Source organism: Lytechinus pictus, chromosome 1, assembly GCF_037042905.1.
Source record: "Lytechinus pictus isolate F3 Inbred chromosome 1, Lp3.0, whole genome shotgun sequence".
In the NCBI taxonomy this organism is placed as follows: domain Eukaryota; kingdom Metazoa; phylum Echinodermata; class Echinoidea; order Temnopleuroida; family Toxopneustidae; genus Lytechinus; species Lytechinus pictus.
Genome location: NC_087245.1, coordinates 19,647,689 through 19,675,065, shown reverse-complemented (window position 1 = coordinate 19,675,065; position 27,377 = coordinate 19,647,689). Strand labels below are relative to the sequence as shown.

The window sequence follows — 27,377 nt, the reverse complement described above, 5'->3', positions numbered from 1 at the left end:
ACCCTTTTTTCATAATTTTAGTGTTTTTGACACCCTTATTACGTTACGTACGTAACATACCCTATCTTGAAAAGGACATCCTTTTTACATGTTTTTTTTGGTCGCGCATGGTATCCACTCGTCAATGTAAGTAGCCCCCCCGGGCCCAAAGTTGAATTGAATGATATGAAAAAGAAAGTATCGTCAGGAAAGTGGAAACGATACAATTATTGTAAGTTGAAAGTGCTGTTGTCTAAGGTTGATTTCTTCTTATTAATTTTTTTTAGATTAGGGATATAAACCTCCAAAACATAAATATTAGAAACATCAACACTTAAAATCAGCAACAACATTGCATACCATTGACAAGATGCATCATTATTTGTCAAGGTCATGTATAATTGGCTTCTAACAGAGGGAACATAAAAGGTGACTGACACATAATGAGTATGTGTACATCGTAAGGAGGAAGGCAGGCAGGCATGGTTCATGGAATAGTCCGTAGATTAATCCAGTTCCACTTGAAACCAATGAGAAGGCATGCTGACCACAGTTGATCTGGTTACTAACGAGATAGGAATTCAACAGCTGAGTCTGTTAATGAAATCAGTGATGCTGTCTCTGTGGCCGGTAGGGACATGCACGGCGCTACGTACAAGGACATGTTGAATTTGTCAAAGATGAGCCCAGTGTAGAACTGTCATAGATCCAGTGCTTTGGTACTACTACAAGTTTATTTATAGGACATGAGCATCAAATTTAAAGGCCTTTACATTTTAACTTCTTTCAATTAATCAAATTTCAGAAATTGCTCTCACAATGTATGTATCATTGAAAATACAGAACTATTGTATCTTTAAGTTGAAAACAAAACATTTCTTTCATCAAAGTATCTTAATGGACTCTTCAAAAATGTACTTTTTTATTTAATGTATTTCCTAGATCAGGGGAAGTATGTATGACTAGACAAATTTGTAATTTAAGACACCAATCCTATTTGTTAATATTCATGTGTTGTGGTCAAGAATTAATTTGGGTATAGGAATATACCTAAATTGTTTTATGAGATTTCTTCTGTATGTATCAAAATTGAATTAATTATTATGTAGAATACTCAAGATTCCTGACACTTTGTATTTTAATGAATTACCTGGAATCAAATATATATAATAGTTTTGGATAATCAAGCAGTCTGTTCAGGCTGGTTAATGAACAAGATAGGTCAGATGGTCTGGCAGATGACATCCTTCTCACTTAAAATACGATTTATGCTCTCAACTCTTCTTCTACTTGGTGTCATCAATCTGTTCCTTATTAACTGGTGGCTATCTTTCTTTCATACATGTACGTGATAATTTTGATGAGATAAAGCACATGTCTACTTGATAATGATCTAGTTTACCAGGTTATAAATCAGTTTGTAGGATGACCGGTGAAAGCTCACAAACTCTCAAGAAATGGTATGGAAGGAATACTTTTAAAAGCCCTCTCAAACAAAAAAATAAAAATGGAGGGAGATGAAAATCAGAAGTATGGGTATGAAAAAGAATTGGAATGTAACTATTAGGGGGTCTCAAAGTAACATTAAGGGATATAACCTAGAATGTTACCAGATTGAAAGTTGATAGTACATGATTGAAAATTTAGCAAGAATGAAGGAAATGAAAAGTGAAAATGTTTTAAAATAAGTTTCTAATGCAAATTAGAGACTAATATAAAGCAAACATGAAACACCAATTGACTCAAATACCCTAAAAAACTATTTTTATATTAATTTAAATGAAATATAAGTGTGTATAAGTTCCTTGTACAGACTTTGAAAATATAATATATATACAACTACATGTTTAAAGTGACCTGCTTCTACTTTTTTACCACTTCATTTCTTCATATGGACATTTTCTGCACTTGTGTACCCCTATGTGGGGGAAATATTCTTCCCCTTAATTGCTTGAATTATAATTTCTTTCTGGGAAGGTAAGAAATACAACAATTGGACTCTGGGAATTCCGGACAGTCATGTTTTTTATTCATTCATATGCAATGTTAGTATGAAATCAATACTGAATGATTCAAGTACTGATGGCCATTGCTTCTTTCATATCAGTCAATTATAAGATGGCTATTGCCTGCTGTGATGTAGGAAGATGAAAATGTCAGAGGACTTAGTGTTACTAATTACTACTGCAGACAGTCAAGATCCTCCTTTAACTGCATTAGTGTTTATGTAGTCTCCATGCATCATCCATTTTAGTCCCCATTGATTGATGTTCCATTTGAATATCAATTTAATTTGAATAAAATTAGGTTCCATGAAATTTGCTCTAGCGACAATTGCTCCAATAGAAAATCTGCACATGAATAAACCCTAATCCTAATCTTTACATTATTCTGAACCAAAAACTCTATTACAATCCTTAAACTCTAATCTTATGCCTTCTGCATTATAATATTAAGACTGGAGCAATTGTCGCAGGAGCAAATGTCATTTCACCGTCATTCAATCATTATAATCATGATCAGTGCAATATAAGGATGGACCTCCCTTTTCTTATGTAAGGTTCATTATTTCGTAAAATTTTGTAAGTTCTGTTTTGCAAATACTTTCTTCATATCTTATGAAGATTGAGTGAAATATGTAACGGGTCTGTGTTTAGAAGACTAGTCTGTGGTATAAGAATGGATGATGATATCATAGTAATTCTTAGGGTCAATGAACATACCATGGTGGAATAGGATGTGAGGGAAAGAAGAAATGAATGAGTGTCAAAAGGCATTCAGGGAAAGAGAGAAAGAAATGGAGATAAGAAAGGGAAAGAGAAGGGGAATTCAGAGGGTAGAAGGCGGGTGGGAGAGGGGTGGAGGAGAGAGCAGAGAAGAGACTGAACATGATAACCAAGGAAATTTGAAGGGATATAATTTTGCTGTTAACACCAATGATGTAAAAAGTCATGCTAAACAAGTAGAGAAATAGATACTAAGTAACTGTTTGATACACCTATAAAACTGAGCTTGAATTCAAAATCGATTATGAGTTTGAGGTTAGAATAATGAATGGTATATGCATAATCATGAGAAACAATGATGAAAAAAATATGTGGGTTGGTACCATTATTTTGAAACTTTAGGGGGATGGGGATTGAGTGAAAAAGAAAATGATTTGAATGAAGGCTGTAGAGCATGCACATTTGACACCTTGATGTTTGATATGATGTAGAAAACCTGGCACGAGATAGAGAAACAGAAAGTGCCCTACATGAAATCTGTATGGATCAGAGTAAAATCATGGTAAGCATGTCAAGAAATGATTTGTGTGGCTGTTCTTAAAATTCTAAAGAATTCTTCCTGAGCTAAATATAGACCAACAGATTATCTAGAGTTGAAAGTTATGTGTCACAAATTGTCAACATTGAGGTAAAATCTTATATGAGTATACAGAAAAGATTTGTTGAACTGTGGACACTTTTTTCCTAGAGTTATTTATCCCTTGGGGATACAGAATGGTTTGATGACATGTGAGAGTTTGAATGAGTCATATGTTTTCAAACAAATCACAAGCAACTTTGGTTATACTTTCAAGAAACCCATTGACAAGTCCTTATGTATGAGATATTACATGAAAATGATATTAACTGATATATTTCTTTCTTTTTAATTGAAATATAAGAATGTGAGCTGTGTTTGACTTCATTATAAATGATTTTTACAGGGGTGTCGGGAAACAACAACAATTTACTTGCATATTGTTTTGGTTTTTGGTCTGATGTGAATTTAATATTATCTTTAAAAAATATGATTATGTGCTGAAATGAAACATTATTTCATATGATTATGAATGGTTGAGGTAATGTATGGAGGATGGTGATAATGATGATGAAAAACATGATTTTGGTTATGAAATTGTGTATGAAATGATGATGCTTCATATGATAAAGATTGGCTTATTAATTGTGTTAAAATATATGTTCAATATAATAAAACATAAGTCACAATTTTCAATGAAATTGTTTGCTAATGATTTTATCCTTTTTTCAATCCACTGATCATTTTTTGCCATTTCATGAAATTGAAATTAAATGCTGGATCACCCCTCCAAAACAATGAAAATAGAGATGTTAAATTGTGGGTGCCAAGTCACTTTTGATATAACAATAAAAATTGAATTAAAATGTACCAAAATTACTGCAAATAGAAGAGTGATTAACCTTCACATTTTGTTTTTCTCCTCACTTAGTCGGCGGAATGGATCCAAGTAAGAGTAGAAGACATGATACCAAGAATGACAGAGATTGGGACAAACTTGGAGGAAGCCCAGAATCTCAAAACACAACATGACGAAGTCATTAAAAATCTTGTGGTAAGTTTGTTAACATCTCTTCTTTACAAATCTTTAACACTTCACAAACTATTATGTGAGCTATCTCATTTTTTGGCATGATGTAGTGCCTGAATTAACATTTTGTTTTTGTTTTTAACATTATTTTTTTGCATAAAAACTCAACCATTACCTAGAATTTGTCCAACATTTATTTTCAAAATATGTTGGTGATGATTGTATCACTAATGAGATAAAGATATTGTACTCATGATGGTATTATTTTGAGCACAGTATTTCATGATCAGGATAATTTCACTGAAATGGATACTGATAGTGTGCATGTACAAGAAATGAAGTTTAAATATAAAATATTCACATTTACACTAAGAGAAAAGGGGAGATCCATAATTTCTGTGCAGGTTTTTATGAATACAAGTTGGTCAATAAGAAGTTATTAAGTTTAATCCTAATATATCAATTTTGCCACCAAAACTTGACATTTTCTTTAAATCAAAGATAACACATATCAAGTCTTGTTGAAATATTTAGTGTACAAGTCAAACACCAACATCCTTCTATTATGTAGTGATTTGTATCCCACTCAAAAATCTGCCTTGGGCTTCAGCATATCTTCTTACATTGTCAGTTTTGATAAGAAGCCGAAGTAACTGTGATTTCATTTTACAAATGTATATTTATATTAGTAGGTTGAATTACTGTGACCAACAATCACATAAAACAAAATTTACTAAAGTTAAGACAAAAACAGGGCTAAGGATGAGCACTGAAATGAATATTTCGTTTTCATATTAAAAAAATGCAATAAACATTTGATCATGTCTACCCTTTTCAAAGATAAAAGGCAAATATTATACACATTTGCTAAGTTCATCTACAGTATTATGTATAAATTCTTTATACCATGATTATTAAAGGGAAAGATCTCCCAGGTGTACAGTTGTTATGAAACATAGGAAATAACAACATATTAGTGAAAGGTTTGTGAAAATCCAAATCCAACTTTAAAATGTTAGAGCTTAAAAGAAAGAAAATCTGTTTTTTACCTCCTGTTGTTAGGCTATAGCTGCAATGCAAGGCAAACTGATATAGTTAGCATGGATATATATTGTGATATTTGTACTTTTATAATTGTTTATACATTTTTACTTTCTTTTGCTACCTCATTACTATTGTAAGTTGTATCATAGCATGTCACAGTATCTAATACTAGTACTAAAATAGGTTTATATTAAGATGAATTTGAAATTCAATTCTCAGATTTCAAATTTCAAGTCTGATAGACTGATTGCTAGTCAAGCAACTATCAAGTATATTTTATTATCTTGTGGTTCTGAATGCTGAGCACCTATTCTAAAGATAAATATTTACCTCAGTGTGGGGACCTTGAAATGATTTGGTCACATGGTAAATGTGTTATCCTAAACAGTCCCAATTCTAATTGAATACTGGAGAACAGTTTAACATTAGGCCAAAGTTGATTCCTACATCTGCCATCACAGTCTGCTAAGTTCATTGAGTTTTGTCAGCCTATTTAGAGTAAATTGAGCCTGTTGAACTTTAAAGATGAAGATCAAACCAGTGAGTCCAAAAAGGTCTTAATTTGAATATCTTCCTGCCCTCTTTATAGTCAATGAATAATTGAAACCTAGTTAAAAAGCTGTCATATCTATGTCAAATGTTGCATTAAAATTTCAACTGCAGTGGTAAAAGTGAATTATAGAGATTTGGTGCATTAATTGCATTAAAACTACCTCAAGGTGATTCATAAGAAAATGTTTGATATCTAACGATATTCTTGATGTTCAAGGTAAAAGACAGTGGTTGCAGCAAGCAAATATTTCATGACAAAATCTTTTAAATCAAGATTAATTGTCAAAATACTATCATACACCTAGATCTGGTACATTAATGTAAACTTATCTTTGTAAAATCATGAAATCTCAGCTCAAAATGGATAATTCTGATGATCGCCAACACAGAAAACCATATGTTGGACAGTGTATTAATATCGTTTAAAAAAATACCCGACATTTGATGGAATTCGTGCTTATTTTGTTCATTTCTCAGCAATTACGCATTTTCTTTCAGAGCCATTTGGCACATATTTTTTTTTTTTTATACATACAAACACTTTGGTGGTAATTTCATTGGATTCTGATTGAACTCATTTTGAGATCATTACCACAACTGGTATTTATGCTTGGGAATATATAGGACAGCATCTAATCAAATTGCATTAGACCTCAAATGGTGCATTATCTATACAGCCCTTGATAGTCAAAGTTCAAGCAAAAACAGTTTTCTCTTGTAAATCTATCTAGATTTAGAGGTCAGATGTCATGCATCTTAGGTGACAACTAGGGTAGTTTATATTTTCTTTGAAATATGAACAGGGAAAAGGACACTTGTCAAAATGAATACAAATAGAGAGTTCTCTGTAAGCTGTTCAGTGACAGGTCTGCTTGTCATTAAACAAGAAGAAATAACTGCACATTTTTTGGAAAGATGTACATTTTATATGGTAGGCTTTTGTGTATGAAGCCCAAATTTTGGCAATATGTGGCATGCTTAGTCATTTTCTTTAATTGAATATACTTATTAGAATAAAATATGCTTAGATCACATATTGCAGAATGGTCTGTGCAGTGATCCTACAATTTTAAAATTCATTCAGGATCAGGATTGACTTTAAGAAAATAATCAGAGATAAATGTAATTCTAGAATATTAACCAAGATAAGCAATGAGTTATTTTATAAAAAGTTTTAAGAACATTCCCATTCTTGCATTTCTTTATATATTTGTGAACGATGTTAAATATATTGAATGAAAAATATGTGTTTCTATTAAGTACAATAAATTATTTAATGTTTTACCTACAAATAATGAATTATCATTTAAATAAAAATGATTTTTAGTGATACGAAAAATAAGTAATTCTGTATGAAAAAAAAGGCCTAAATCTTTCCATGCCCTTTTTTTGCATGGAGCATGTTAAGGCATTCCTTTAAACAAAATATGAATTCCCAGATAATAAAAAAAAAAACCCTGAAATATTTGACAAACATTGTATTAGACTGTGCAATTCAGTATTGAACACAACAACTTCCATGGATGTAGACTTAGACTATCTCCTTTAAACGAGTGCTCCAAAGATAACAACTGGCCCATGTCATACATTAAGTGATGGGCCAGGAATCTATGCAATGTGTGTGCATGGTATTTTTGGAGGCAGTACGGTGTTGACATGGCATTGAGGTTAAGAAAAGATGTATTTGCTATTAAAAAAATCTGTTTGATGAAATTTGAAAATTTATGTTGTTTCAAAAATAGATTATATAATCATTGAATTGATTGAAAGAAAATTATTTGGAAAATGTTATTTGGAGAAATTAGGGCTAAATGTAGGTCAAATTCAAAGTTTCTAGCATAGTTCAATTATGATGTCTTGTGTGTTAAATGAATTTGCTTTGAAAAAGAAAAAAAATCTTTATTGTAAAACAAAGTGATAGTTAGGTTTAGTCTTACATGTATTGTTTAGGAAAATGATATGAAAAAAAATTGAGAGTTAGATGAATATTTTTATATCATGCCCACAATGAAAATATATGACATTTCATATGCATATATTGGTAGATTATATACTTAATATTAATGATGTCTGGTTTTATGAATTCAGATGAAACAACATTTCACTTCCTCAACTGATTGTTCTTCTGCAAATGCCTAAATTAAAACTCCTATTTTTATATCAGGATAGCTTTTCAAAATATGAATAGAATAATGAAGAGATAAGTGGATAAATAAACAAAAAATTGGCACCAGGTTCTGTCATGTATATCTGTTACTAGCTATTATTAGAATTTATCCTAGGGGACCACATTTTTACTTTTCAAAATGTCGGTATTTTTTAAAAGAAATAATTTGATGTGATTTCTGGGGCCCCGTTTCATAAAAGACTTGCAACCGTTGTAACTTTGACATAATGGCAACTACCGTGGTAACAGGGCTCAGCAGCCAATCAGAATCAAGGTTACCATGGTAGTTGCCATAATGGCAAAGTTACAACAGTTGCAAGTCCTTTATGAAACTGGCCCCAGGTCGTAATTATATTATGATACTAGAACATGAAACAGGCTCATGTCTCATCTCTATACTCTTAGAGGATAAATAGTAATTGAATGTGAAAACTGTAATGATTTGAAAAGGCGATTACTGAAAATCCCTTTAGAGTTCAAGAAGATGACATTTTGATGAGCATCCAAAAGCCTGGATTGGGAGTCTAAATTGAGAAGTGACCTCATCAGTAATGGGACATTCCATGTTCCAGGGTTTCAGACCAAAACTTTCTGGAATGTGTCAGGGAGAATATTAGCCTAGGATTCTGATCCATCACAGACAGCTAACAAGCCAGAAAACTAGGATATTTATGTGTGGGAGGATGGAAAAATATAACTGTTGCTCATCATAGCAAAGCATACACGAGCAGACAATATCTTATCCCTAATTAGCTTAGGTAGCAGTATTAAAGTGTGATGAATAAATGTAAAAAGGAAAATAAAATAAAAATAATTAGGTGATCACAGTCATGTATAATTATTTGTCTTCATTGTATATGTTTAATTTAATTTTTTTTTGGGGGGGGTAATTTTCTTTTGTTCTTAAAGTTTTAATGATTGCATGGCATAATAATCAATTATGTAGTGCACATATCCTTGAGGTTGATGAGTTCCAACTCATTATCCCAGTCATTGAATACAATTTCACCCCTCATTTGACTTTGGAAAGCTTTCATTCCCTGGAATATGCCTTGTCAGATGTTGCACATAATGGTAAATTTCATACACAAGTTGATCTCCATTCTTCTAAGTACCCATTTATTCAAAGTTGAGCTCAGGCCTATGTCACGCGTTTAATAGCAAAGTGGACACTTTACTTTTTAGACTGGACTTTATTGATGGAAAACAAAATGCAGGACTTAGAAGTATCATGCAAAATTGAGGTTTCTTGTATTGAAAATCCCACCGCTGCCACCATTTATAAAAGATATTTCTGTAGAGTAGTACTATATGTATAATTGAATTTTATTAAAGTTAAAATTGATTTGCCAGGAAAATAGATGTTAGGATATTTTATTCAAGAGCTGCAATATCAGTATTTTTGTGTGGCACCAGAGAGATACAAATAAGATTTATGTTTCTTTTCTTGATTATATTTTCATGGCAGCCCGTTTTGGGCTTGAATACATACATTGATTACAACAATAACTTTAATACATATCCTATACATTGAATGTGTATTCTACTTATTGCAGGCCAAACAAGACCAGATTGGTAGTCTCCTAACCCAGGCTGACAACCAAGTCTCCACACAACAGTTCTATGGAGATGTTTATGCAGCTATGGCCAAGAGCCTTGGACAAGCCTGGAAGGACCTTACCAGACAGATGGAAACAAGACAGAAGCTGCTAGATCAGGCTGTAGATTTCTACCGGGGTGCCAAACAGGTTGGTCAAAATTTCTCCCTCAAGCCTGACTTACATGTACGTCTCTGTGTTTTGGGCTTGCGTTCAGCTGCAGAATGCCTCAATGCAGACAAATGCAGTCAAATGCAACACAACGAAATGAACAAGCTAATACGAGATCATTATGTAGACTAACGCAGAGGCCTTGCGTTCTAGCTCAGCAATTTGAATTTTTTTCTGACATCCGCAACGGAATGCAATGAAAATTCATACGAGCGAAGACGAGTGGCAACAAACAAACAAAAGCAAGTAAGGATGGGCAAGAACGAGCAACAGCGAGCAGCATACGCATGCATTAATGCAGTGTTAGTGCTCCATATACCTAAAAATACCTTGCTGTAGCTTGCATCACCTCACTTTACTGCGTGTAACTCTGTGCGAGCTCCAACGAGCTGTTGGGCAAAAGTGTGATTGCATCTGAATATTTTGCTGCATAGCATGCTGCATTGGGCTGTGTATTCATTTTTGTCTCACCTGCATAGCAGAGTGAGACTATAGGCGCCGCTTTTCCGACGGCGGCAGCGGCATCAACACCAAATCTTAACCGAAGGTTAAGTTTTTGAATTGACAACATAACTTAAAAAGTATATGGACCTAGTTCATGAAACTTGGCCATAAGGTTAATCAAGTATTACTGAACATCCTGCCTGAGTTTCATGTCACATGACCAAGGTCAAAGGTCATTTAGGGTCAATGAACTTGGACCATGTTGGGGGAATCAACATCAAAATCTTAACCTAAGGTTAAGTTTTTGAAATGTCATCATTACTTAGAAAATATATGGACCTAGTTCATGAAACTTGGACATAAGGTTAATCAAGTATCACTAAACATCCTGCACGAGTTTCACGTCACATGACCAAGGTCAAAGGTCATTTCGGGTCAATGAACTTTAGCCGAATTGGGGGTATATGTTGAATTACCATCATAACTTTGAAAGTTTATGGATCTGATTCATGAAACTTGGACATGATAGTAAGCAAGTATTACTGAAAATCCTGTGCACATTTCAGGTCACATGACCAAGGTCAAAGGTCAATGAACTTTGGCCATAATGGGGGTATCTGTTGAATTACCATCATAACTTTGAAAGTTTATGGATCTGACTCATGAAACTTGGACATAAGAGTAATCAAGTATCACTGAACATCCTGTGCGAGTTTTAGGTCACATGTTCAAGGTCAAAGGTCATGTAAGGTCAATGAACCTTGGCCATGTTGGGGGTATTTGTTGAATTACCATCATATCTCTGTAAGTGTATTGGTCTAGTTCATAAAACGTGTACATAAGAGTAACCAAGTATCACTGAACATCTTGTGCAAGTTATAGTAGTTTTCAAAGTCAGCACTGCTGCTATATTGAATCGCTTGATGCAGGTGAGAACGCCAGAGGCATTCTACTTGTTTCGGTTAACGCGGCAATACGCAGCCCAAAACACAAAGGTATGAGCCAGGCTTTAAACAAGTTCTTGTTATGTTTTGAAGGATTGGAAGACATGATTAAATAAACATATTCTATTTGAGTAATAAAGATTTCATATATTGCAGTGGTAAAGTACACACTTCTGCAGATGGTAATTGATAAATATAGCTTTTGCAGGTTGTGAGGGAATATTGCAGAAAATATTAAGAGTAATTTAATAGGTGGATAAATATATGTAGATTACTGTGTGAACACATAAATTGTTATTTTTAAATTGATTAATAATTTTAAACATGAGTAAATAAATATTTGAATAATTGAATTGATGCATGAATTAATTTGCAAATGAAGCTATATTTAATCACTGAATATTCAAAACCAAAAATAAATGTATGAATAAAGTAATGAATAGAAAAATTATGTAATTAATGAATAAATGAATTAATTATATTAAGAAACATGCCATCCATTCATTAAAATATTTGGTTTGAGGCATTCATCATATAGGTATTGTGACACCATGATGAGTGCAAACTTTAAAGCTACTATTTTCGATACATAGTTTTTCATCACTTCCATGTCTTATTTATATCTTATTCTTATTCCCAGTACAATGATAATCTTGCTGATGGGATCAGAGAATGCCGGACCATGTCACTACCATCAGATCCCAGAGATGTAGAGAGACAGCAACAGAGAACAAGACAGATCAAGAAAGGTATGCTAATAATAGATCTACAAATAAGTTGGGAGTACAAGAATATCTGTGGAAACACTTCTGAAGGTTCATATGAATTGATTTGGTTGAATTATACAGGGTTCGTAGTAGATGACGATGCTTTAAATCCATGTCAGAAGTAAACAGACTATTTCTAAAGGAGTATTTTTAAAGGAGTAAAAAGTCTCATAGTTTCTAATTTTAAGTTTTTATTCCAGCATAGGCTCCATCAGATCTTGAACATCAACTTTTTTTATGCTTCATTCATTGAAAAAGCCATTTTCTTTTTAAAATTTTATTTATTTTTTATTTTCACTAATAAACCAGATTCTCAATAGAAATGAAGGATTAACAATAAACCATTAACATTATATAGATATTATTGATCTCTAATGCTTATACATGTATGTTCCTCAATTTCTTCTATATGCAGACATGTTAGAAGGCTCTATGCAGGTCATGACGAAAGGTCGTGACCTTTTAGACCGCCTCCATGACCTTGGAAGTAAAGCCGGTGATGACTCGCGCCATGCCACCATGGTCTCTTGCCAAGGTGTGGAGAAAGCTATGGAAGATATCCAGGACAAGAGACGTCTCCTTGATGACCTTTGGCTGGAGAGGTCAAGAAAACTGGATCAGTACCAGCATCTCCGTGACATTGACACTGAGGTCACCAAGGTGAGACAAGTAGTGGTTATTGTGATAGTTTGAAAATTTTAAAAGTATTGAGAAACTTATACATGCTTATGAGCTATAGAATGCAGTTAGCAAGTTTTATCTCACCTATTTTGGTATGCCTGCTTAAGTATGAGTTTTTGTAAAACTCGGTAATACACATGGTTATTGTGCTAAGGTGTGATATGAGATTACTAAGTCTTAACACAACGTAATGCATTGACTATTGCTATTTGGTAATCCTTGAAATATAAATGTATGTATTTTCTACTAAATATTTTTATTAAAGTTGGAATCATGGTTTCATTCATTATTTCCCCTATATAAATAAGAAGTTTGCAATGTTTCCAACCATCAGTTTAATTTTGGATAGGGTATTGTGTGTGAAATTAATTTCTATACATCAACAGTCCAAATGTTATACTTGAAGTGGTAATCTACGTTTTTCAAATTTGTCCTGTAGATCAGAGCCACAATCAGCAAGATATCTTTATATTCACCTCTCTTTGCTTCTCTCTTAGATATCTAACTGGTTTAGGACCCAGGGTGAAATGTACCTACAGAAGAGAAATATAGGCCGGAGTGAGAATGAATGCTCTGATCTCCTCAAGCATCACCATGCATTTGAAGTGGCTGCTGGGGTAAGATAGCATGTGTTTGACATATCTTGCACTGAACGAGTGGAAAATATCTTCATGTATTTTTTTTGTCATATACTCAGCTCTGTCAGATATTCATTTTGATTGATTACATACAATCACGTATTATCTCATCTCTACTCGTATGGGATGACATAAGAGAATACAAGCGAAAATAAGAATATTTTTGGGGCTTATGAATTAGTACATTTCTAAAGTGATTGGTTTGTTCTTTAATGCTCACAAGCAAATTATACTTGTAGAGTAAGGAAGAGAAGCATTTCATTGATAGATTTCAAAACATTGGTAACATTTCCTATTATTTTAATATATTTAATGTACTAGACCAAATGATGAAATGCTTTTCTCAAGGCTACAAGTCAAATTCTTGAGATCATACGTATCAAATACCATTCAGTTAGATTGATCTCATCGATAGTTGGGTCAAATTAATAACCACTTGCCAGTAATATATCTAGATCCTGGCTGTATCCTAAGACACCATACTTTATACAACTTTATTCATTCATTTGTATTTATTATATATTTATTATATTATATTTATTATATTATATTTATTATTCATATTTATTATTCATATTCATATTTGTGCTTAGGATGTTCAAAACAGCGTAGCAAACCTCCTTGCTACGTCGGAGCAGGTGAGACATTCGGACCCTGAGAGCACAGAGAGACTACGTAGCCAGACCAGAGCCATAGACACGTTATGTGATGATTTTATGCATCGGTTGGGTGAAAGACGCAACACACTGCAACGTGCCCATGACTTCTATCGCAATGCAGAGCTGGTAAGTTTTATTTTTGGTCAGGATTTTCTGTATTTTTCAACCATGTTATCACTATTTCATTGAAATAGTTTAGGATGCTGCTGGATGGTGTAAAAGATATCACCTAATTTTATCATATTTTTTTAAATTTTGTTTTTGCACACTGTACATGGTAAAATGACTCTAAACTCCTTTTCCATGATATCCAATTTGACATTCGCTTTTTTTTAAATGAGTGAAAAAGAGTGCATTCATTATTTGTTTATTCTAATATCCACGAAAGGTTTTGATAACAACAATGAGATTATTTTTTAAGTGCATTATGTATTTGAAAAAAAAAGTGGTTTCTCACCTTTCAATTAATTCAATAAATCATTTTCAGATATTGAAGGGTATCACTGATGAATGTATGTAAGAAAGGTTTCAGCCATTTCAGTTAAACCCTAATTATTATTATTTGTTTTCTTTCTTACTCTTGAAGGCCAAGACCTATCTGAGTAGACTTGGAGTCCAGCTATCCCAGGAAAGACTCCCCAAGGACGAATGGTCCAGGACCAACCGACTAGACAAACTCAACAATGCCATCTCAGAGATCTCGACTCCAGTCCTTGGTGAAGGCCGTGCCCTTCTCAATCAGGTCGGTCTGAGCACACCGGGAGCTGAAACAGTCAAGGAAAATATGGCTGAAATTCAGGTAATTATTAAATGATAAATTCACATCACATATTTGAAAAAAGGAAAGCTACTATTATTTTCTTTGTCATTCAACGGGATACTATTTGAAAATGTTTTGTAACTTCTAAGCTACTAACTTTCTATGTCTATATTGTTCATTTTCTACATCTACATGACTGTGCATGATTGGGGAGGGTCTGCCTTATTTCTTAGTATATTCTCTTTTTAAGGGAAATACGGTTAATTGATCTATACCTCTTCATGTAGGCTGAACTTGCAACAAGATTGTCTTTAAAAGTGCACATATTTGTTGCTTATCACCCCCTAGGCAAAGTGTGTTGACCTGCAAAATCAGGCCCGACCTGAGCTGAGAGAGCAAGCGGAGATGCAGGCTACCTTTGAAGAGAAGTACACAGTCTTGATCAAGTGGCTTGTGAATGTTGGAGACGCCTTCCTGATGGCTAACAATGACATGGGAGACCAGATGCAAACCACCATGGACTTCCTTGATGGACATGAGAAACTACTCACAGAAGTTAGGGTATGTGGGACTGAGTCAAAAATTGATTTTTCAGTTGGAGATTTGAACCTATGAGAGCAAATTAAAAAAAATGAGGACTGAATTGCAAATGTTGGAATATGTATGAAATAAACAAAAGTATTTTTTTTAAGGTCTGTTTAGATTTATGGTTATCTTTTTTACTTTTATAAATTTAACAAGATTTTCCTGACTATATTACAGGAGAAATCAACTCAAGTGGACAATGTGATGGCCATTGCCACCAAACTTGGTTCCAAGAACAGGTTTACTCCAGAGCAAACTAACAAGCTAAAGCAACACTGGACAAGGGTAACCGTCACGGTGGAGAACAGAATCAGAGCTGCTCACATCTTCATCAAATTTCACAAAGTAACCAAACAGGTATGTATCTACTTTTATACTTTAAGGTAACATGTTAGTTCATTGTTTATGTGTGTTATTTTATATTATGTTTACTTAATTTTCTTTCTTTTGACTTTATGCAGCTTGGAAATGTACATTTAAGGAAAAATTAAAATACTTTTGAGATGTACATTTAAAAAAAAATACATACTGGATTGTGGTTTAATGTTATTACCCCCAAATCCTGACATGGAAAGGATCATATTTAAAAATAAATAGTGCAGAATTATGTTGTGTTATTGATAACCCATTTTATCTGTATTGCTCACTAGCTTGGCAATGCTATGGAGAACATGGAGACGATGTTAAAGTCTGAAGAGATGAGGGATGTGAAGCGGATGAATAAGACTACAATGCAACACATCCATGAGAAATGGAATCAGATGGTGGAGATCAACATCCAACTAGACAACACTGGTCATACCTTCAAGAATGAACTTCATAAAGTAATCTATTAAAGCCCACTTAGACACCTTGTTGACAGTCGGAGCCGCATCTCAATGATTTGTCATTTTTTTAAATGTCATGTGAAAGATTGTAATGATCTCAAATTTTCACGGCTTGAAAGAGCAACAAAAAAAAACAATGGAACTGATTCTGCTTTATATTATTCCCATTGTAAGTTTTGTTTAATAACTTTTTTTTAAACTGTTAGTGAAAACGCGTATATTAACGTGTTACACCGTTAAAAGTTACTCCATTTCTACAGGGATTCAGTAATCAATAGAAAGTACTCAATTTGCACACCAAAATATTTCAATATCTTTCTCCATCACCCCTTTTTCTGCCCGCCAGCTTGTCAATGATACAGAGCTGGTTACCAAGACTTCTGTCCATTATGTGGAGTTGACCATCAAGTCCTTTGGAGAGAGGAAGATCTACCTGGATGACCTCTACGATTCTCTCCATCAGAAGTACTCTGCAGAGGAGACATTCAAATCTCAGTGGGAACACTTTGTCAGGGATGCAAGAAAGGTAAATGGAATAATTTGACATAAGCCTATTCCTCACTGACATTTTGATTCCACTACTAACAGTTTTAGAGTTTGTGTATCTGTATCATACCCTATTTATTTAATAGTGGAGATAATTTTATTTGGTAACAGTTTACCACACACTAGTGAACTATAATTATTGGTAATATTTGTTGCTCTATTGGTGATTTCTCTAAATGATTTTTACATACACATATATTGTTGTTTTTGTAATCTTCATATAAATAAAGACGTGCATCTCATTCTATTCCTATTTTGGTCATGTTTTATATCTGATTGCAGTATGTCTTGAATTTATGTTTAGGCACCAATATGAACTTGTTATCTTAATGATGAGTATGACCAAATGATAATACGACCAATGTAGTGATGCGTTGTATACACTTAGGTACAATTTTTAGTCACATGTAATGTTTTATGAAATACCACCTCTGTGTATTACTTTTCAGACAATTGAGTTTGTAATCAACATGGAAGGTAATGTGTTCCCACGATTGACTTCTGATGCTCAATCCTTGGCTGATGTCAAACAGAAGAAGATAGATTCATTCCAGGAGACTGTAACGGTGAGTGCCACGGCAGCACTAGTATTTTAGTCATTATGTTTTAGAGGTACCCCCAGTAGTCATAATAAAACATGGAAAGTTGATTCTAGGTATACACAGAGGGCATAATCCTGAATGCTATCAATAAAAGTTAAATTAAGAGCTGAAAAGGGATTTCCAAAAATACCATCACATGTTTTCAAATGAGTGAAAAATATTATCAGAAGAGCTGTACTTTTACCCTGTAAAATACAGTATGGTGCTAAAGCATATCCAATGATTGTTTATTAAATTGCACTATGCAGTCATAGATATTTTGATGAAATGTTATGGAAACTTTCTATAATGTTTATTTATGTATATACCTAGGCCCATATTCATAAATCTTTATGATGCCAATATCACAGTGTAATAAGTTGAAAACTTATGAATCTAAAATCTGAAGTTTCAATGATTCATAGTAAGTTTTCAAGATGAAAATTGATGCTGCACAAAGCTACATGTGATTGGCAGTTGTATTAGAACTGTCTTATGTATATCAACCCTGAATATGATAATAATTATGATACAGAATTATTAAAAGCCTCTACATATGAATGTATAATAAAATTTTAATTTAATGTTTGTGATCTTTGTATTTGACAGAGAGTAACAACCGAGATCCAGATGAGATTGAAGACTGCTGAGATGCTTGGAGCTAAGGGAGATACAGGAGGAGAGAAGGAACAGGTCGTTGAGAGGCTAACATCAGCTCATCATCGCTTCATGAACAGGGTTGGGGAATACCAGATAGTCCTGACATTGAGCATTGACTTCTACAAAAAAGTCAATAAGGTAATGAAATCGCAACATTCTTTTCAAATACTTCCCAATGCAGGGCCAACAACTCCTAGTAATGGCATCTTGATGAAGATTCTCCTGCAGTACTGTAATAAATCAACTTGCAGAGTTGGAGAGTGTGTCTACCAGGCAGTCTTGACTTTGTAGAGCATAGACTCATACTTCTAAGTCAATAGGGAAATAAAATTGCCAATGGCTATAGCATTTAACAATTTACCTACAGCCACTTGAGGTGATTTTGATTGTTGTAATGTTGCCTCAAGAATTTTGATGAGGTATAAAAAGTTGTCAACAGCTTTCAAATGACTGTTTTACAGATTTACACTTTAATGAAGTGATTTCATTGTCATATTGATTTAGAATTTCAATATATGAAAGAGAACTCCTGAATATATTTATTTGAAGAAAAAAAAAGCAAATGAGAAATAACACGATATAAAGATTCAATTCCCATGGCTCAATCATTACATTATTTTCATTAAATTTTTGTGAATTGTTTCTTGTTGTATTTCAGGTCAACAAGACCATGGATGAAGCGATTGCCTCATACCAAATTCAACCAGCACCCTCACATACTTCAGAAGCTCAGATCAAACTACAGCAGCATGAGGAAGAGAAACGCTACATCACAGAACTCTACACCACAGCTGCCAAGAAGGGAGATGAAGTCATTGCAAAGATTAGGCAGTCGGTCAGTACTCATTATCAGAATCATGTGCTTGTTATTTTAATTTTAATAAGACTATAGTTGATTAAATCCATATTCTAACTAATATTTTTTTCTAATTCCCTTTGGAAATTGGCAAGGGACGCTACATTTTGATTGCAAAGTTGTTTTTATTTTAGTATAAACCTCTGATAGTTTTTACCATTTTCAAAATAATTCTAGTCACAGAAAAAACCTGTTTATGTACAAAGGGTCCATTCTAGATGATTAAGAAAAAAAATGATTGCGAGAGGCATTTTTTTGCATTTTGAAGCTTTTATACAATTGTTAAAGAGCAGACGGCAGTGTAAAAAATATAGTGCTCCCAAAGGGTCATGTGCAGATCTGAGTAGGCTGGGCTAAAGCTCTTTTGTCTGATTCTCTTCTTCAGCATTATTTTACTTTACGTTCTCCTTACCGTTTACTTTCCTGATGATTTATCATCTTTAGGATCCTGTCTCTCCAGCCAGGAGAGATGTTGAGGTGACCCTCCAAGCCATGGAGGAGCGAAAGGAGCACTGGTTGAATGAATGGAGCCGTTACAGGCAACGTCTCACCAAGGCCAGCGAAGACACCAGCCTCAAGCTTCTCAAATCAGAGGTAAATACTGACTATAATGTGTGTGGTCATGGACCATGTTAATGTTGTCTGGAAGCACCTGTCCACACTTTTAAGTGCTTTTGTTGACTGTTATTCGAAAATTCTTTTCAAGATTTGGTCAAATCCTCATGAATGCAATGACATCATTCAGGAAATAAATTTATGTGTGTATGCTTGAATCTATGACCACAGAATACTTGATTGAGTATGAAGGAAAACAAATTGAGTGAATGCATTTCCAGTTCTAGAATCTTTATGACCGTATGATGCATGTACAATACCTGACTGTTACATCATCACCACTCAGTCCATGATGTTGATGTGTAATGCTTGAAGAGCCTATTAGATATTCTGTGTTTGTTTACAGAAAAGTTTTTCAAAACTTCAAAGTTGCTGTGCATATCATATTTTTTTCTTTGCTTCAAACAGTTCATCATACATCTTCAACGTGCTGAGGATGAACTGGATGGTATGAGGAAGAGCAAAGAATCCGTCTCTCTCACTATTGAGAAGTTCACGGATTGGGAAGCCCAAATCAAGGTAAACATACAGCAATTATGATCTTTTCTTGATATCCCAGTTGGAAAGTTGTCATCAATCGCACTTTCATTCTCTTGAATTCAACAAACTGTATCAAACAAAGCCCATTTATGCATATCTGAGTAATGACAATCTGTGGTTGTGAGACCTAAAAATTGCAGATGCCATAAAGGTCAATCTAAGGGTAGTGGAGTTGATTTGATTGTATACTGTTTAACAGTTGTAGATACTTTATTTTTTTTAGGGGAGGGCAAAAATCTAATCAATATCTTTTAAACTTATGTCTTTGATGTGTTCTTTTATTCTAGAATGTGTAAAACAACAAGCTAGATACCAACTTCAACATGCATTCATGTTAGTTTTCTTTTTGTTGCCTTATTTTGCTTATTTTCCCTTACCTCTACCTCATTGATGATGTGATTTATATGTCATACTTTTACTTACCAATAGGTATTGGAGGATCAATACCAGCATTACTTGAGCACTGCTCACATTGCTCTGAAGGGCAAACCAGCAGACAAACCTGGTATTCAAAAAGACATCCAGGATGTCCAGACCTACTGGAGTAGCTTCATGAAGAATGTGGATGATTACAGGAAGAAGATGGAGTTAGTTGTCAATCTACGCAAACAGTACACAACTGTAAGTCTACCCAGATACCGTGTCTATGTCATGACTTTTCTTTATCTCATGTAAAACGTGCTAGAGATTATTGTTATATCTTAACTTGGGCTTTGGGAGTGACTATTGATGCTACTTTGTTAATTCACTGCTGGGAAGTTTGTAGGTTTTGTTTTTGGTTTTGATATTTGTTGGAGTTATAGATTTTTGGGGGGAGTGTTTTATGAAAAGACCTGTCAGTTTTTTTATCAGATAGTTACCATAGTGACAGTCAGACACTTTGCCTTTCAGCCAACTTGTCTGAAGCTGAATTACCCAGATGAATCAGATATGTTTGCTCAAAGAAATAACTTTCCCTTTTCCATTTGCCAGTTACTATGTCATGCTTGTGACTAAATGGTTGTAGTATATCGTAAGCGGTCTTATGTGATGGATGTAGTACAGTGGGTTTTTTCAACCTCTTTAATTGCCAAGCTTCTCCCATATTAGTATGATGTGTGGTATGATTATGACATTCTTTGGTAAAATTCTTTTCATTTTTCTTCATGTTTTGTTATCTAGCTGGTAAGCAATCTAAAACTTGCCGATCGACAGCTCCAGGACCTACAGCAGCCCCAGGTCTCGGAGACACTGACCATAGAGAAGTTCCAGGACTGGCAGGTCCACATCAAGGGTCTGGAGAAGGAGTACACCAACTACGTGAGCAGGGCCAACATAGTACTGGACCAGAAACCGCCTGCTTCCACCCTGATTGAGAGAGAACTGAATGAGGTCAAGAACTTCTGGGTGGGATTCAACAAGTCTGTCCAGGACTACCGGGACAAGATGCAGCTGGTTGCAAACATCAGGATGCAGTACAAGACTGTGAGTTCTGAGATTGATGAATTATTAGTTACCCCAACAAAGATATAGTTTTAAGAATTTGCATAATTACAATAATTAAATCTATAAATAGTAATGTACTTAATGATAAAAGTTATTATATATTTCATTACAATATACCATTAATTTGCATACTAGATCAACTATTTGGAAAATATATCTGTTTGTGAGATTCCATACATGAACCTAGCCATTAAACAATTTAACAATTCATTTCTGTATTGCTCGTCTACTTCTAACACTTCCAACAATGTAAAAAGTGCCTCTGTTTTATGAAAATAGTTATAAATAACTAATGGGAGGATTTCATTTCCTTCTTTCCAGCCAGATGACACAAGTTCAGTAGCATAAACCCCTAGGCTGAAAATATTTTCCATTGATAAGTTTCATTAAACAGGATTGTTGTATGTTTTTGTTTTCTATTTAGTTAATAATGAACATGGAACAAGCAGAGGATGATCTGAAGGACCTTGAGAGTACACCTCACTCATCATCTCTTATCATTGAGAAACATGAAGACTGGGAAGCTCATATCAAGGTGAATAATATTCATTGTCATTTCAGACTATTGTCGGATGGATTGCCACATGGTCTCATTTTTCTCTGTCTGTTGCTTGTTTGGTTCCATTCCAGATGATATAGTATCAAAACATTTTGTTTAATTAGATCTGCTTTCTAAATTTCCTGACAGAATTTACCTAATTGGAACTTGCTCATTTAGTCTTTCTGATGAGACCAACTGGGAGATCAGCAACATGAAATTAGTACAGAAGATGAAAATGGCAATTAGCCAATTTGATCATTAGCCAGGGCCCCCAAAGCTTTAAGCCAGAATGGGTATTTGATAGTGACATGTAGTTCAATTTGTGATTGGAGGAATTATATTAATTGAGAGTTTAGAGGTGTTCTTTGATTTAGATATTTTATGAAGTTGATTTATTTAGTTTTCTTCTCTCTTCTTGTAGTTACTGTCAGTTTGTGCAAACTGAATAAAGACGGAGACTAATTTATAACCAAGTCTTTAATCAGACATTAGTTATTGATATCAAGAAATTTGGCAATAGTAGTACTGGTCTAAGCTGAAAGGTTAGGGTTTTTAAATGACATGATTTCCTCTTTGATCGTATCTGAATGCAGGTCTTGGAAGATGAGTATGAGAAATATGTGAGCTCCGCCCACATTGCTCTTGACAGGAGGCCGCCCTCTGCTGGTGTGATTGAGAAAGACCTTGCTGAGGCTGAGCGCTACTGGTCTAAGCTGAATAGACAGATTCATGACTACAGACACAAAGTGGAGGTCATCTTCAACATCCACAAAAGATTCAAGACAGTAAGTCTTAGCCCACTTTGAAAAAGTTTGATTTCATATTAAAAGATTTCATTTTGATAAATGGATGTTTATTTGTTTAAATCTGTCTGATTATTTCTAATAGATTGTGTTTGCTTTGTACTCTGCATTTTGTGAACCTGTGTTTAATGCAAAAGGTTTACAACTAAAGGCCTACCTGTAATGTCATCATTTGCAAGTCATGATTCACAGTTTTAATCCTCATACTCAGCAGGGCCAAAAGCATATGTGACTTAGATAAAAAGGGTATAAACATTCTAAGGCTGTTCCTTTGGGTTTTTAATAAACAAAAAGTTAATGAATCAGTTAAAATCTGTTCTGAGTATCCTGCAATTTCAATGTTTAAGAATACGTAAATTGAAATACGAGTTCATACATATCAATGTTAGCATCTTCGCGATAGGCTCCAGAGCCCTCTGAAGAAGGAGCAGAAGCATTCTTAATTTTGATTAATTTCTATTTAGAAATAAGAGTGTAGTAGCATTATGTTACATATATAATACTATGTGATGGATAGTGGTTAAAACATATCAAAGAATTGCATCAACACAGAAGTTGTTACTTATTGTTCTTTACAGTTGGCTGTTCGCATCCAGAAAGCTACCAAGCATGTTGAAGAGCTCAAGACTGATTTTGGACAGAAGGCAGAGGATCTACCTGAAATCCAAAAGAGGTTTGCCACATTCGAGCAAGATGTAAAGGTTTGTTTTAAGAATTCTGACACTGTAATCAATATTTGTAATATTACATGAAATATTTTTATTGATAATGGAACGCTCAAACAATGTAAAAAAAAAGTGAGAAGCCTAGTCCAATTGTACAATATTTTCATGCATATCATAAAATTGATGCATGTAGGTATGTTAGTATCATTTGAAATAATTTTTTTCTGACAACCAACCTACAAGGTATTTCTGTTGATATGAATATACATTGTGTCATTGACGATTTACAGGCTTTTTGAAGGTAAGCATGATTCAAGATAATTTTTTACCTTGGAATTGCAATAGTAATAGGTATTATTCAATCATACATTAACTGTTATTTACCCTTTGGCAGCCCCTTGAGGTAGAACACAAGGACTTTGTAACCGTAGCAACCACTGCTCTTGCCAAGAACCCTCCTAATGCTTCAGCCATCAAGAGAGATGTTGATGACATCAATCGCTTCTGGAGTAAGCTCAACGTGTCTCTCCAAGACCAGCGTAAAAAGCTCAAGACTGCTCCAAAGTTCCATGATCTCTACAAAACTGTAAGTTGTAGTGATTCATTTATCCAACATCAATCATAAAACACCAAACAAGAAAGTCATTTGCACTAACAATTGACTTTGAATTAATTGCTTGAATGAATATATTATAATGAAAATCATATATATGATTTTTATTGTTTTCTTTATAGCAGAAGATGAGTAAATGATCTTTGTATCATCATGGTTATTATAAGAACGAAAGTGATTTTTACACATCCATTAAATATTCAATATACAGTCTTTATATTAATGGAAACATATGGCTTTTATGTGATAGCTTGTACAATTCAATACAGGTGGTCAAATAACATACGATGTATGTTTTGGGTGATATACAAAGCTTTGAAGATGAATTTTTAACTTATATAAAAAAAAAAATTAAAAAAAAAAACAGTACGTTTCACAGTTGTTTCTCACTAGCATACATGGCCTTATAAGCCATTAAGTGAATCAAACCCCCAAATATATATATGTTCTGTAATCTTGTTTTGAAGGTTGTTGAGTGGCAAGTGAAGGCTGAGGATCTCCTGGTAGCTGTTGGTCAGAAGAAACCTCTCTTCACTGCACAGGAACAGGCTGCAGAAGTACTAGGAGAGGTTGAGGATTTCATTGAGAAAGGAGATGCAAGACAGAAAGCCAGGCTCTTCAAACTGAATGAAATGGCCATCGATCTATACAGTAAGTGCATGCAGGTTAATGTAAGGGCATATTCAGATTTTAGAGGAGGAGGGCAGGTGCAGTATTCTTGTTTGTGATGCAGACAAATGCAGACTTGACAAGTCTCATGCATTTTGCATGAAGCTCTCATATTAGGGGCTCTTGCTCATTTCCTGAAAATGCTGACTCCTGACAGCATCACAGTGTCTTGATTTACATAAAATTCCTGGTAATCTCATGTCGAGTTGACATTCCCCACCTAGAATCTGAACCATGGCTTAAGTTTTTGAACTTTGCATCTCTGTTATTCCTTGTAAAGAAACATATTTTTATTACACACAATTAGTATTGTTCATATTCTATGTTAAAGTATATTGTTTCTTTTCAACAATACTGTATAACCGGAATGTCCATATTATTTTCCAGGTAGATTAGACACATCTATGCTTATGTTGTAATATGAAATTGATGAGTGTTTTGTAAACCACTTTCTTAGGTCACAAGGTACCACCTCGCGTCACCTCAACCATCAATACCAATCGTGAGCTCCTTGATGCCATCCAGGTCACCAACGATGAACTCTTTGCCCTTGCCAACAACCTGCCCAAACAAACTCCAGTTCAAGCCAAAGCAGATGAGACAGTTGTACCTCAAGTCCAACGTACGGTCCAAACAGTACCGCTGGTCAAATCCCAGAAACCTGTACCAGCTCCACCAGGATTGGTCGACGAGTCCGTGCTACCGGTGTCCCAAAAGCCAGTGGAGACAAAGCCCTGGCAGCCCCCTCCACCTCCTAAAGCGGTGCAGGAGAGTGTGGTCCCGCAATACCAGAAGCCAGCTCAGATGAAGCAGTGGAAGGCACCACGTCCTGTGCGTCAGGTAGCAGAAATAATCCTTCCAGACGAACAGACAAGCGATGCAGAAATACCTCTGGATAGACTCCCGGAGACAAGTACCAAAACTGTTCAGGTAAATTTCTCAATAATTTTTCATTCTTGTGAATCAATTTAACCTGTAGTTGATTAGTAGCGGTAACTGTTTTCATATATGTAACTGGGCTATGTGACATCCTTTCATTCAGTTTAGATTTATTGTACTTTATTCACATATTGATACCATCCTCATATGATTTTGGTTAATTATTGGAGGTGTAATTACAATTATAATCTTATTGTTAAGATGTTGTATCTTTTAATATGTGCCTGTCTGTATATTTGTACAGTTCTTTTTATTTCTTTTGAAACATAATCTTGGTCTTGAAATTCTTTTATTCAGCTCGTCCAACCAGAATCGCCGATCACTCAAACCAGAAAGGAGCCAGTAGAAGCGTTCCCAACTTTCCCAGCGCCAGAACCAGAACCCCCTAAGCCTGTTGGTTATGCTCCTTACTTCACCAGGAAGATAAGGGACAATCTTGTCAAGCAAGGCAGGGCAACACGTAAGTTCAACTCCTGATTGACAAAAGTCACAGAGACTCTACAATGCTGATGGAGATATAATTACAATTTGCTGACCCTTGATTTTTGTTTGGAAAGCATTGGGACCATCTGTATTGGGCTTTGAGGGGCTGCTAAATTTGCTATTAAACTATTTTGAAATGCTTTTAAACCAAGATGGTAGTCAGGCAAAAGCCATAGTAATGACAGATACATGTAGTACCTTAAGCATTTTGCAGAGTGGATTTGAGTGCCTAATATTATTTTCAATCATTCTCCCCCAAGATAATATATTTGACAATATGAGAACCTGTTAAATGCAGAATTGTTCACATATAAGATGATACAAAGATTTTCATGTCATCACTGTGTGATTGTTTGCTTTTTAGAATTGGACTGTGTCGTGAAGGGAGACCCTGCACCCGAGGTTGAATGGTACAAGGACGGTGTTCCCGTCCGTACGTCCAATAACCTTCGAGTGGAGTGCGGTGACGAAGGACTCTGTGCCCTGAGCTTTTACAACACCCAGCCAGAAGCTGATGGAGTGTACACCATCAAGGCTTTCAATGTAATCGGTGAAGCAGCATGCAAAGCTAAGCTGAATGTCCAAGGTAAGTCACCAGTACTTGTAAATTACATGGTAACCCCAAATTGAAATAGTCACACAAACATTAAATACCCGCAAGTGTTTGTGTCTTTGCATTTGATGAAAATTTAATAATCTTATCTCCACATTTGGAGAAGATGATGACATATTTGCAAAGGTTACATCATTATAGAGCTAGCATTTGGCATGTGACGTGTTTATTATATTAGGTTTTCCCCTCCCTTTTTTCCACAGCTGTACAGGAGGAGTTTGTATTGCCCAAGCAAGTACCAAAGGTATCCACTGGACACATCCAGTTGACCCACAATGCCCTCATGCCAAAGTTCATTCAGATCCCAGGAGATAAGAATGTAGAAGAAGGCAAACCACTCTGCCTTGAGGTGGTGGTGGATGCCTATCCAGATCCCAATGTGGTTTGGTAAGTAACATTGATATGTACAATGGAAAAGAGAGAGAGAGAGATACAGAGATATTGTGTCCTGAAATTCCATCTGATTGTATCCCCAAGAACTTCTTAGTTATTGGATCTACAAGGAAGATGTTATACATGTATAACAAGGGAAAGTGTGTGTATTGAGTGATAAAGCTCTACTCAATTAGAGTTCAGGTACCTGTTTCATTAGAACTTGCTATCAATGTCAGGTTATGAG

General features: G+C 34.7%; 1 protein-coding gene across 4 annotated transcripts in view; it reads left to right on the top strand.

The window, feature by feature from the left end:
- Positions 1-4,217: 4,217 nt before the first annotated feature.
- Positions 4,218-27,377, top strand: part of LOC129258955 (titin-like) — a 49,143-nt gene continuing 25,983 nt past the window's right edge. For all 4 annotated transcript variants that reach the window (XM_064097731.1, XM_054897234.2, XM_054897218.2 and 1 more), the window contains exons 1-27: positions 4,218-4,336; positions 9,632-9,823; positions 11,873-11,981; positions 12,415-12,659; positions 13,178-13,297; positions 13,912-14,103; positions 14,564-14,776; positions 15,086-15,298; positions 15,500-15,679; positions 15,973-16,146; positions 16,496-16,675; positions 17,145-17,261; positions 17,886-18,074; positions 18,595-18,771; positions 19,237-19,386; positions 19,816-19,926; positions 20,377-20,568; positions 21,109-21,411; positions 21,857-21,967; positions 22,567-22,758; positions 23,355-23,477; positions 23,836-24,027; positions 24,522-24,705; positions 25,181-25,653; positions 25,960-26,122; positions 26,510-26,731; positions 26,962-27,145. In XM_064097731.1, coding sequence (XP_063953801.1) covers positions 4,247-4,336; positions 9,632-9,823; positions 11,873-11,981; positions 12,415-12,659; positions 13,178-13,297; positions 13,912-14,103; positions 14,564-14,776; positions 15,086-15,298; positions 15,500-15,679; positions 15,973-16,146; positions 16,496-16,675; positions 17,145-17,261; positions 17,886-18,074; positions 18,595-18,771; positions 19,237-19,386; positions 19,816-19,926; positions 20,377-20,568; positions 21,109-21,411; positions 21,857-21,967; positions 22,567-22,758; positions 23,355-23,477; positions 23,836-24,027; positions 24,522-24,705; positions 25,181-25,653; positions 25,960-26,122; positions 26,510-26,731; positions 26,962-27,145 — 4,991 coding nt within the window. In that variant the 5' untranslated portion in view covers positions 4,218-4,246. The remainder of the gene's footprint in view (positions 4,337-9,631; positions 9,824-11,872; positions 11,982-12,414; positions 12,660-13,177; positions 13,298-13,911; positions 14,104-14,563; positions 14,777-15,085; positions 15,299-15,499; positions 15,680-15,972; positions 16,147-16,495; positions 16,676-17,144; positions 17,262-17,885; positions 18,075-18,594; positions 18,772-19,236; positions 19,387-19,815; positions 19,927-20,376; positions 20,569-21,108; positions 21,412-21,856; positions 21,968-22,566; positions 22,759-23,354; positions 23,478-23,835; positions 24,028-24,521; positions 24,706-25,180; positions 25,654-25,959; positions 26,123-26,509; positions 26,732-26,961; positions 27,146-27,377) is intronic.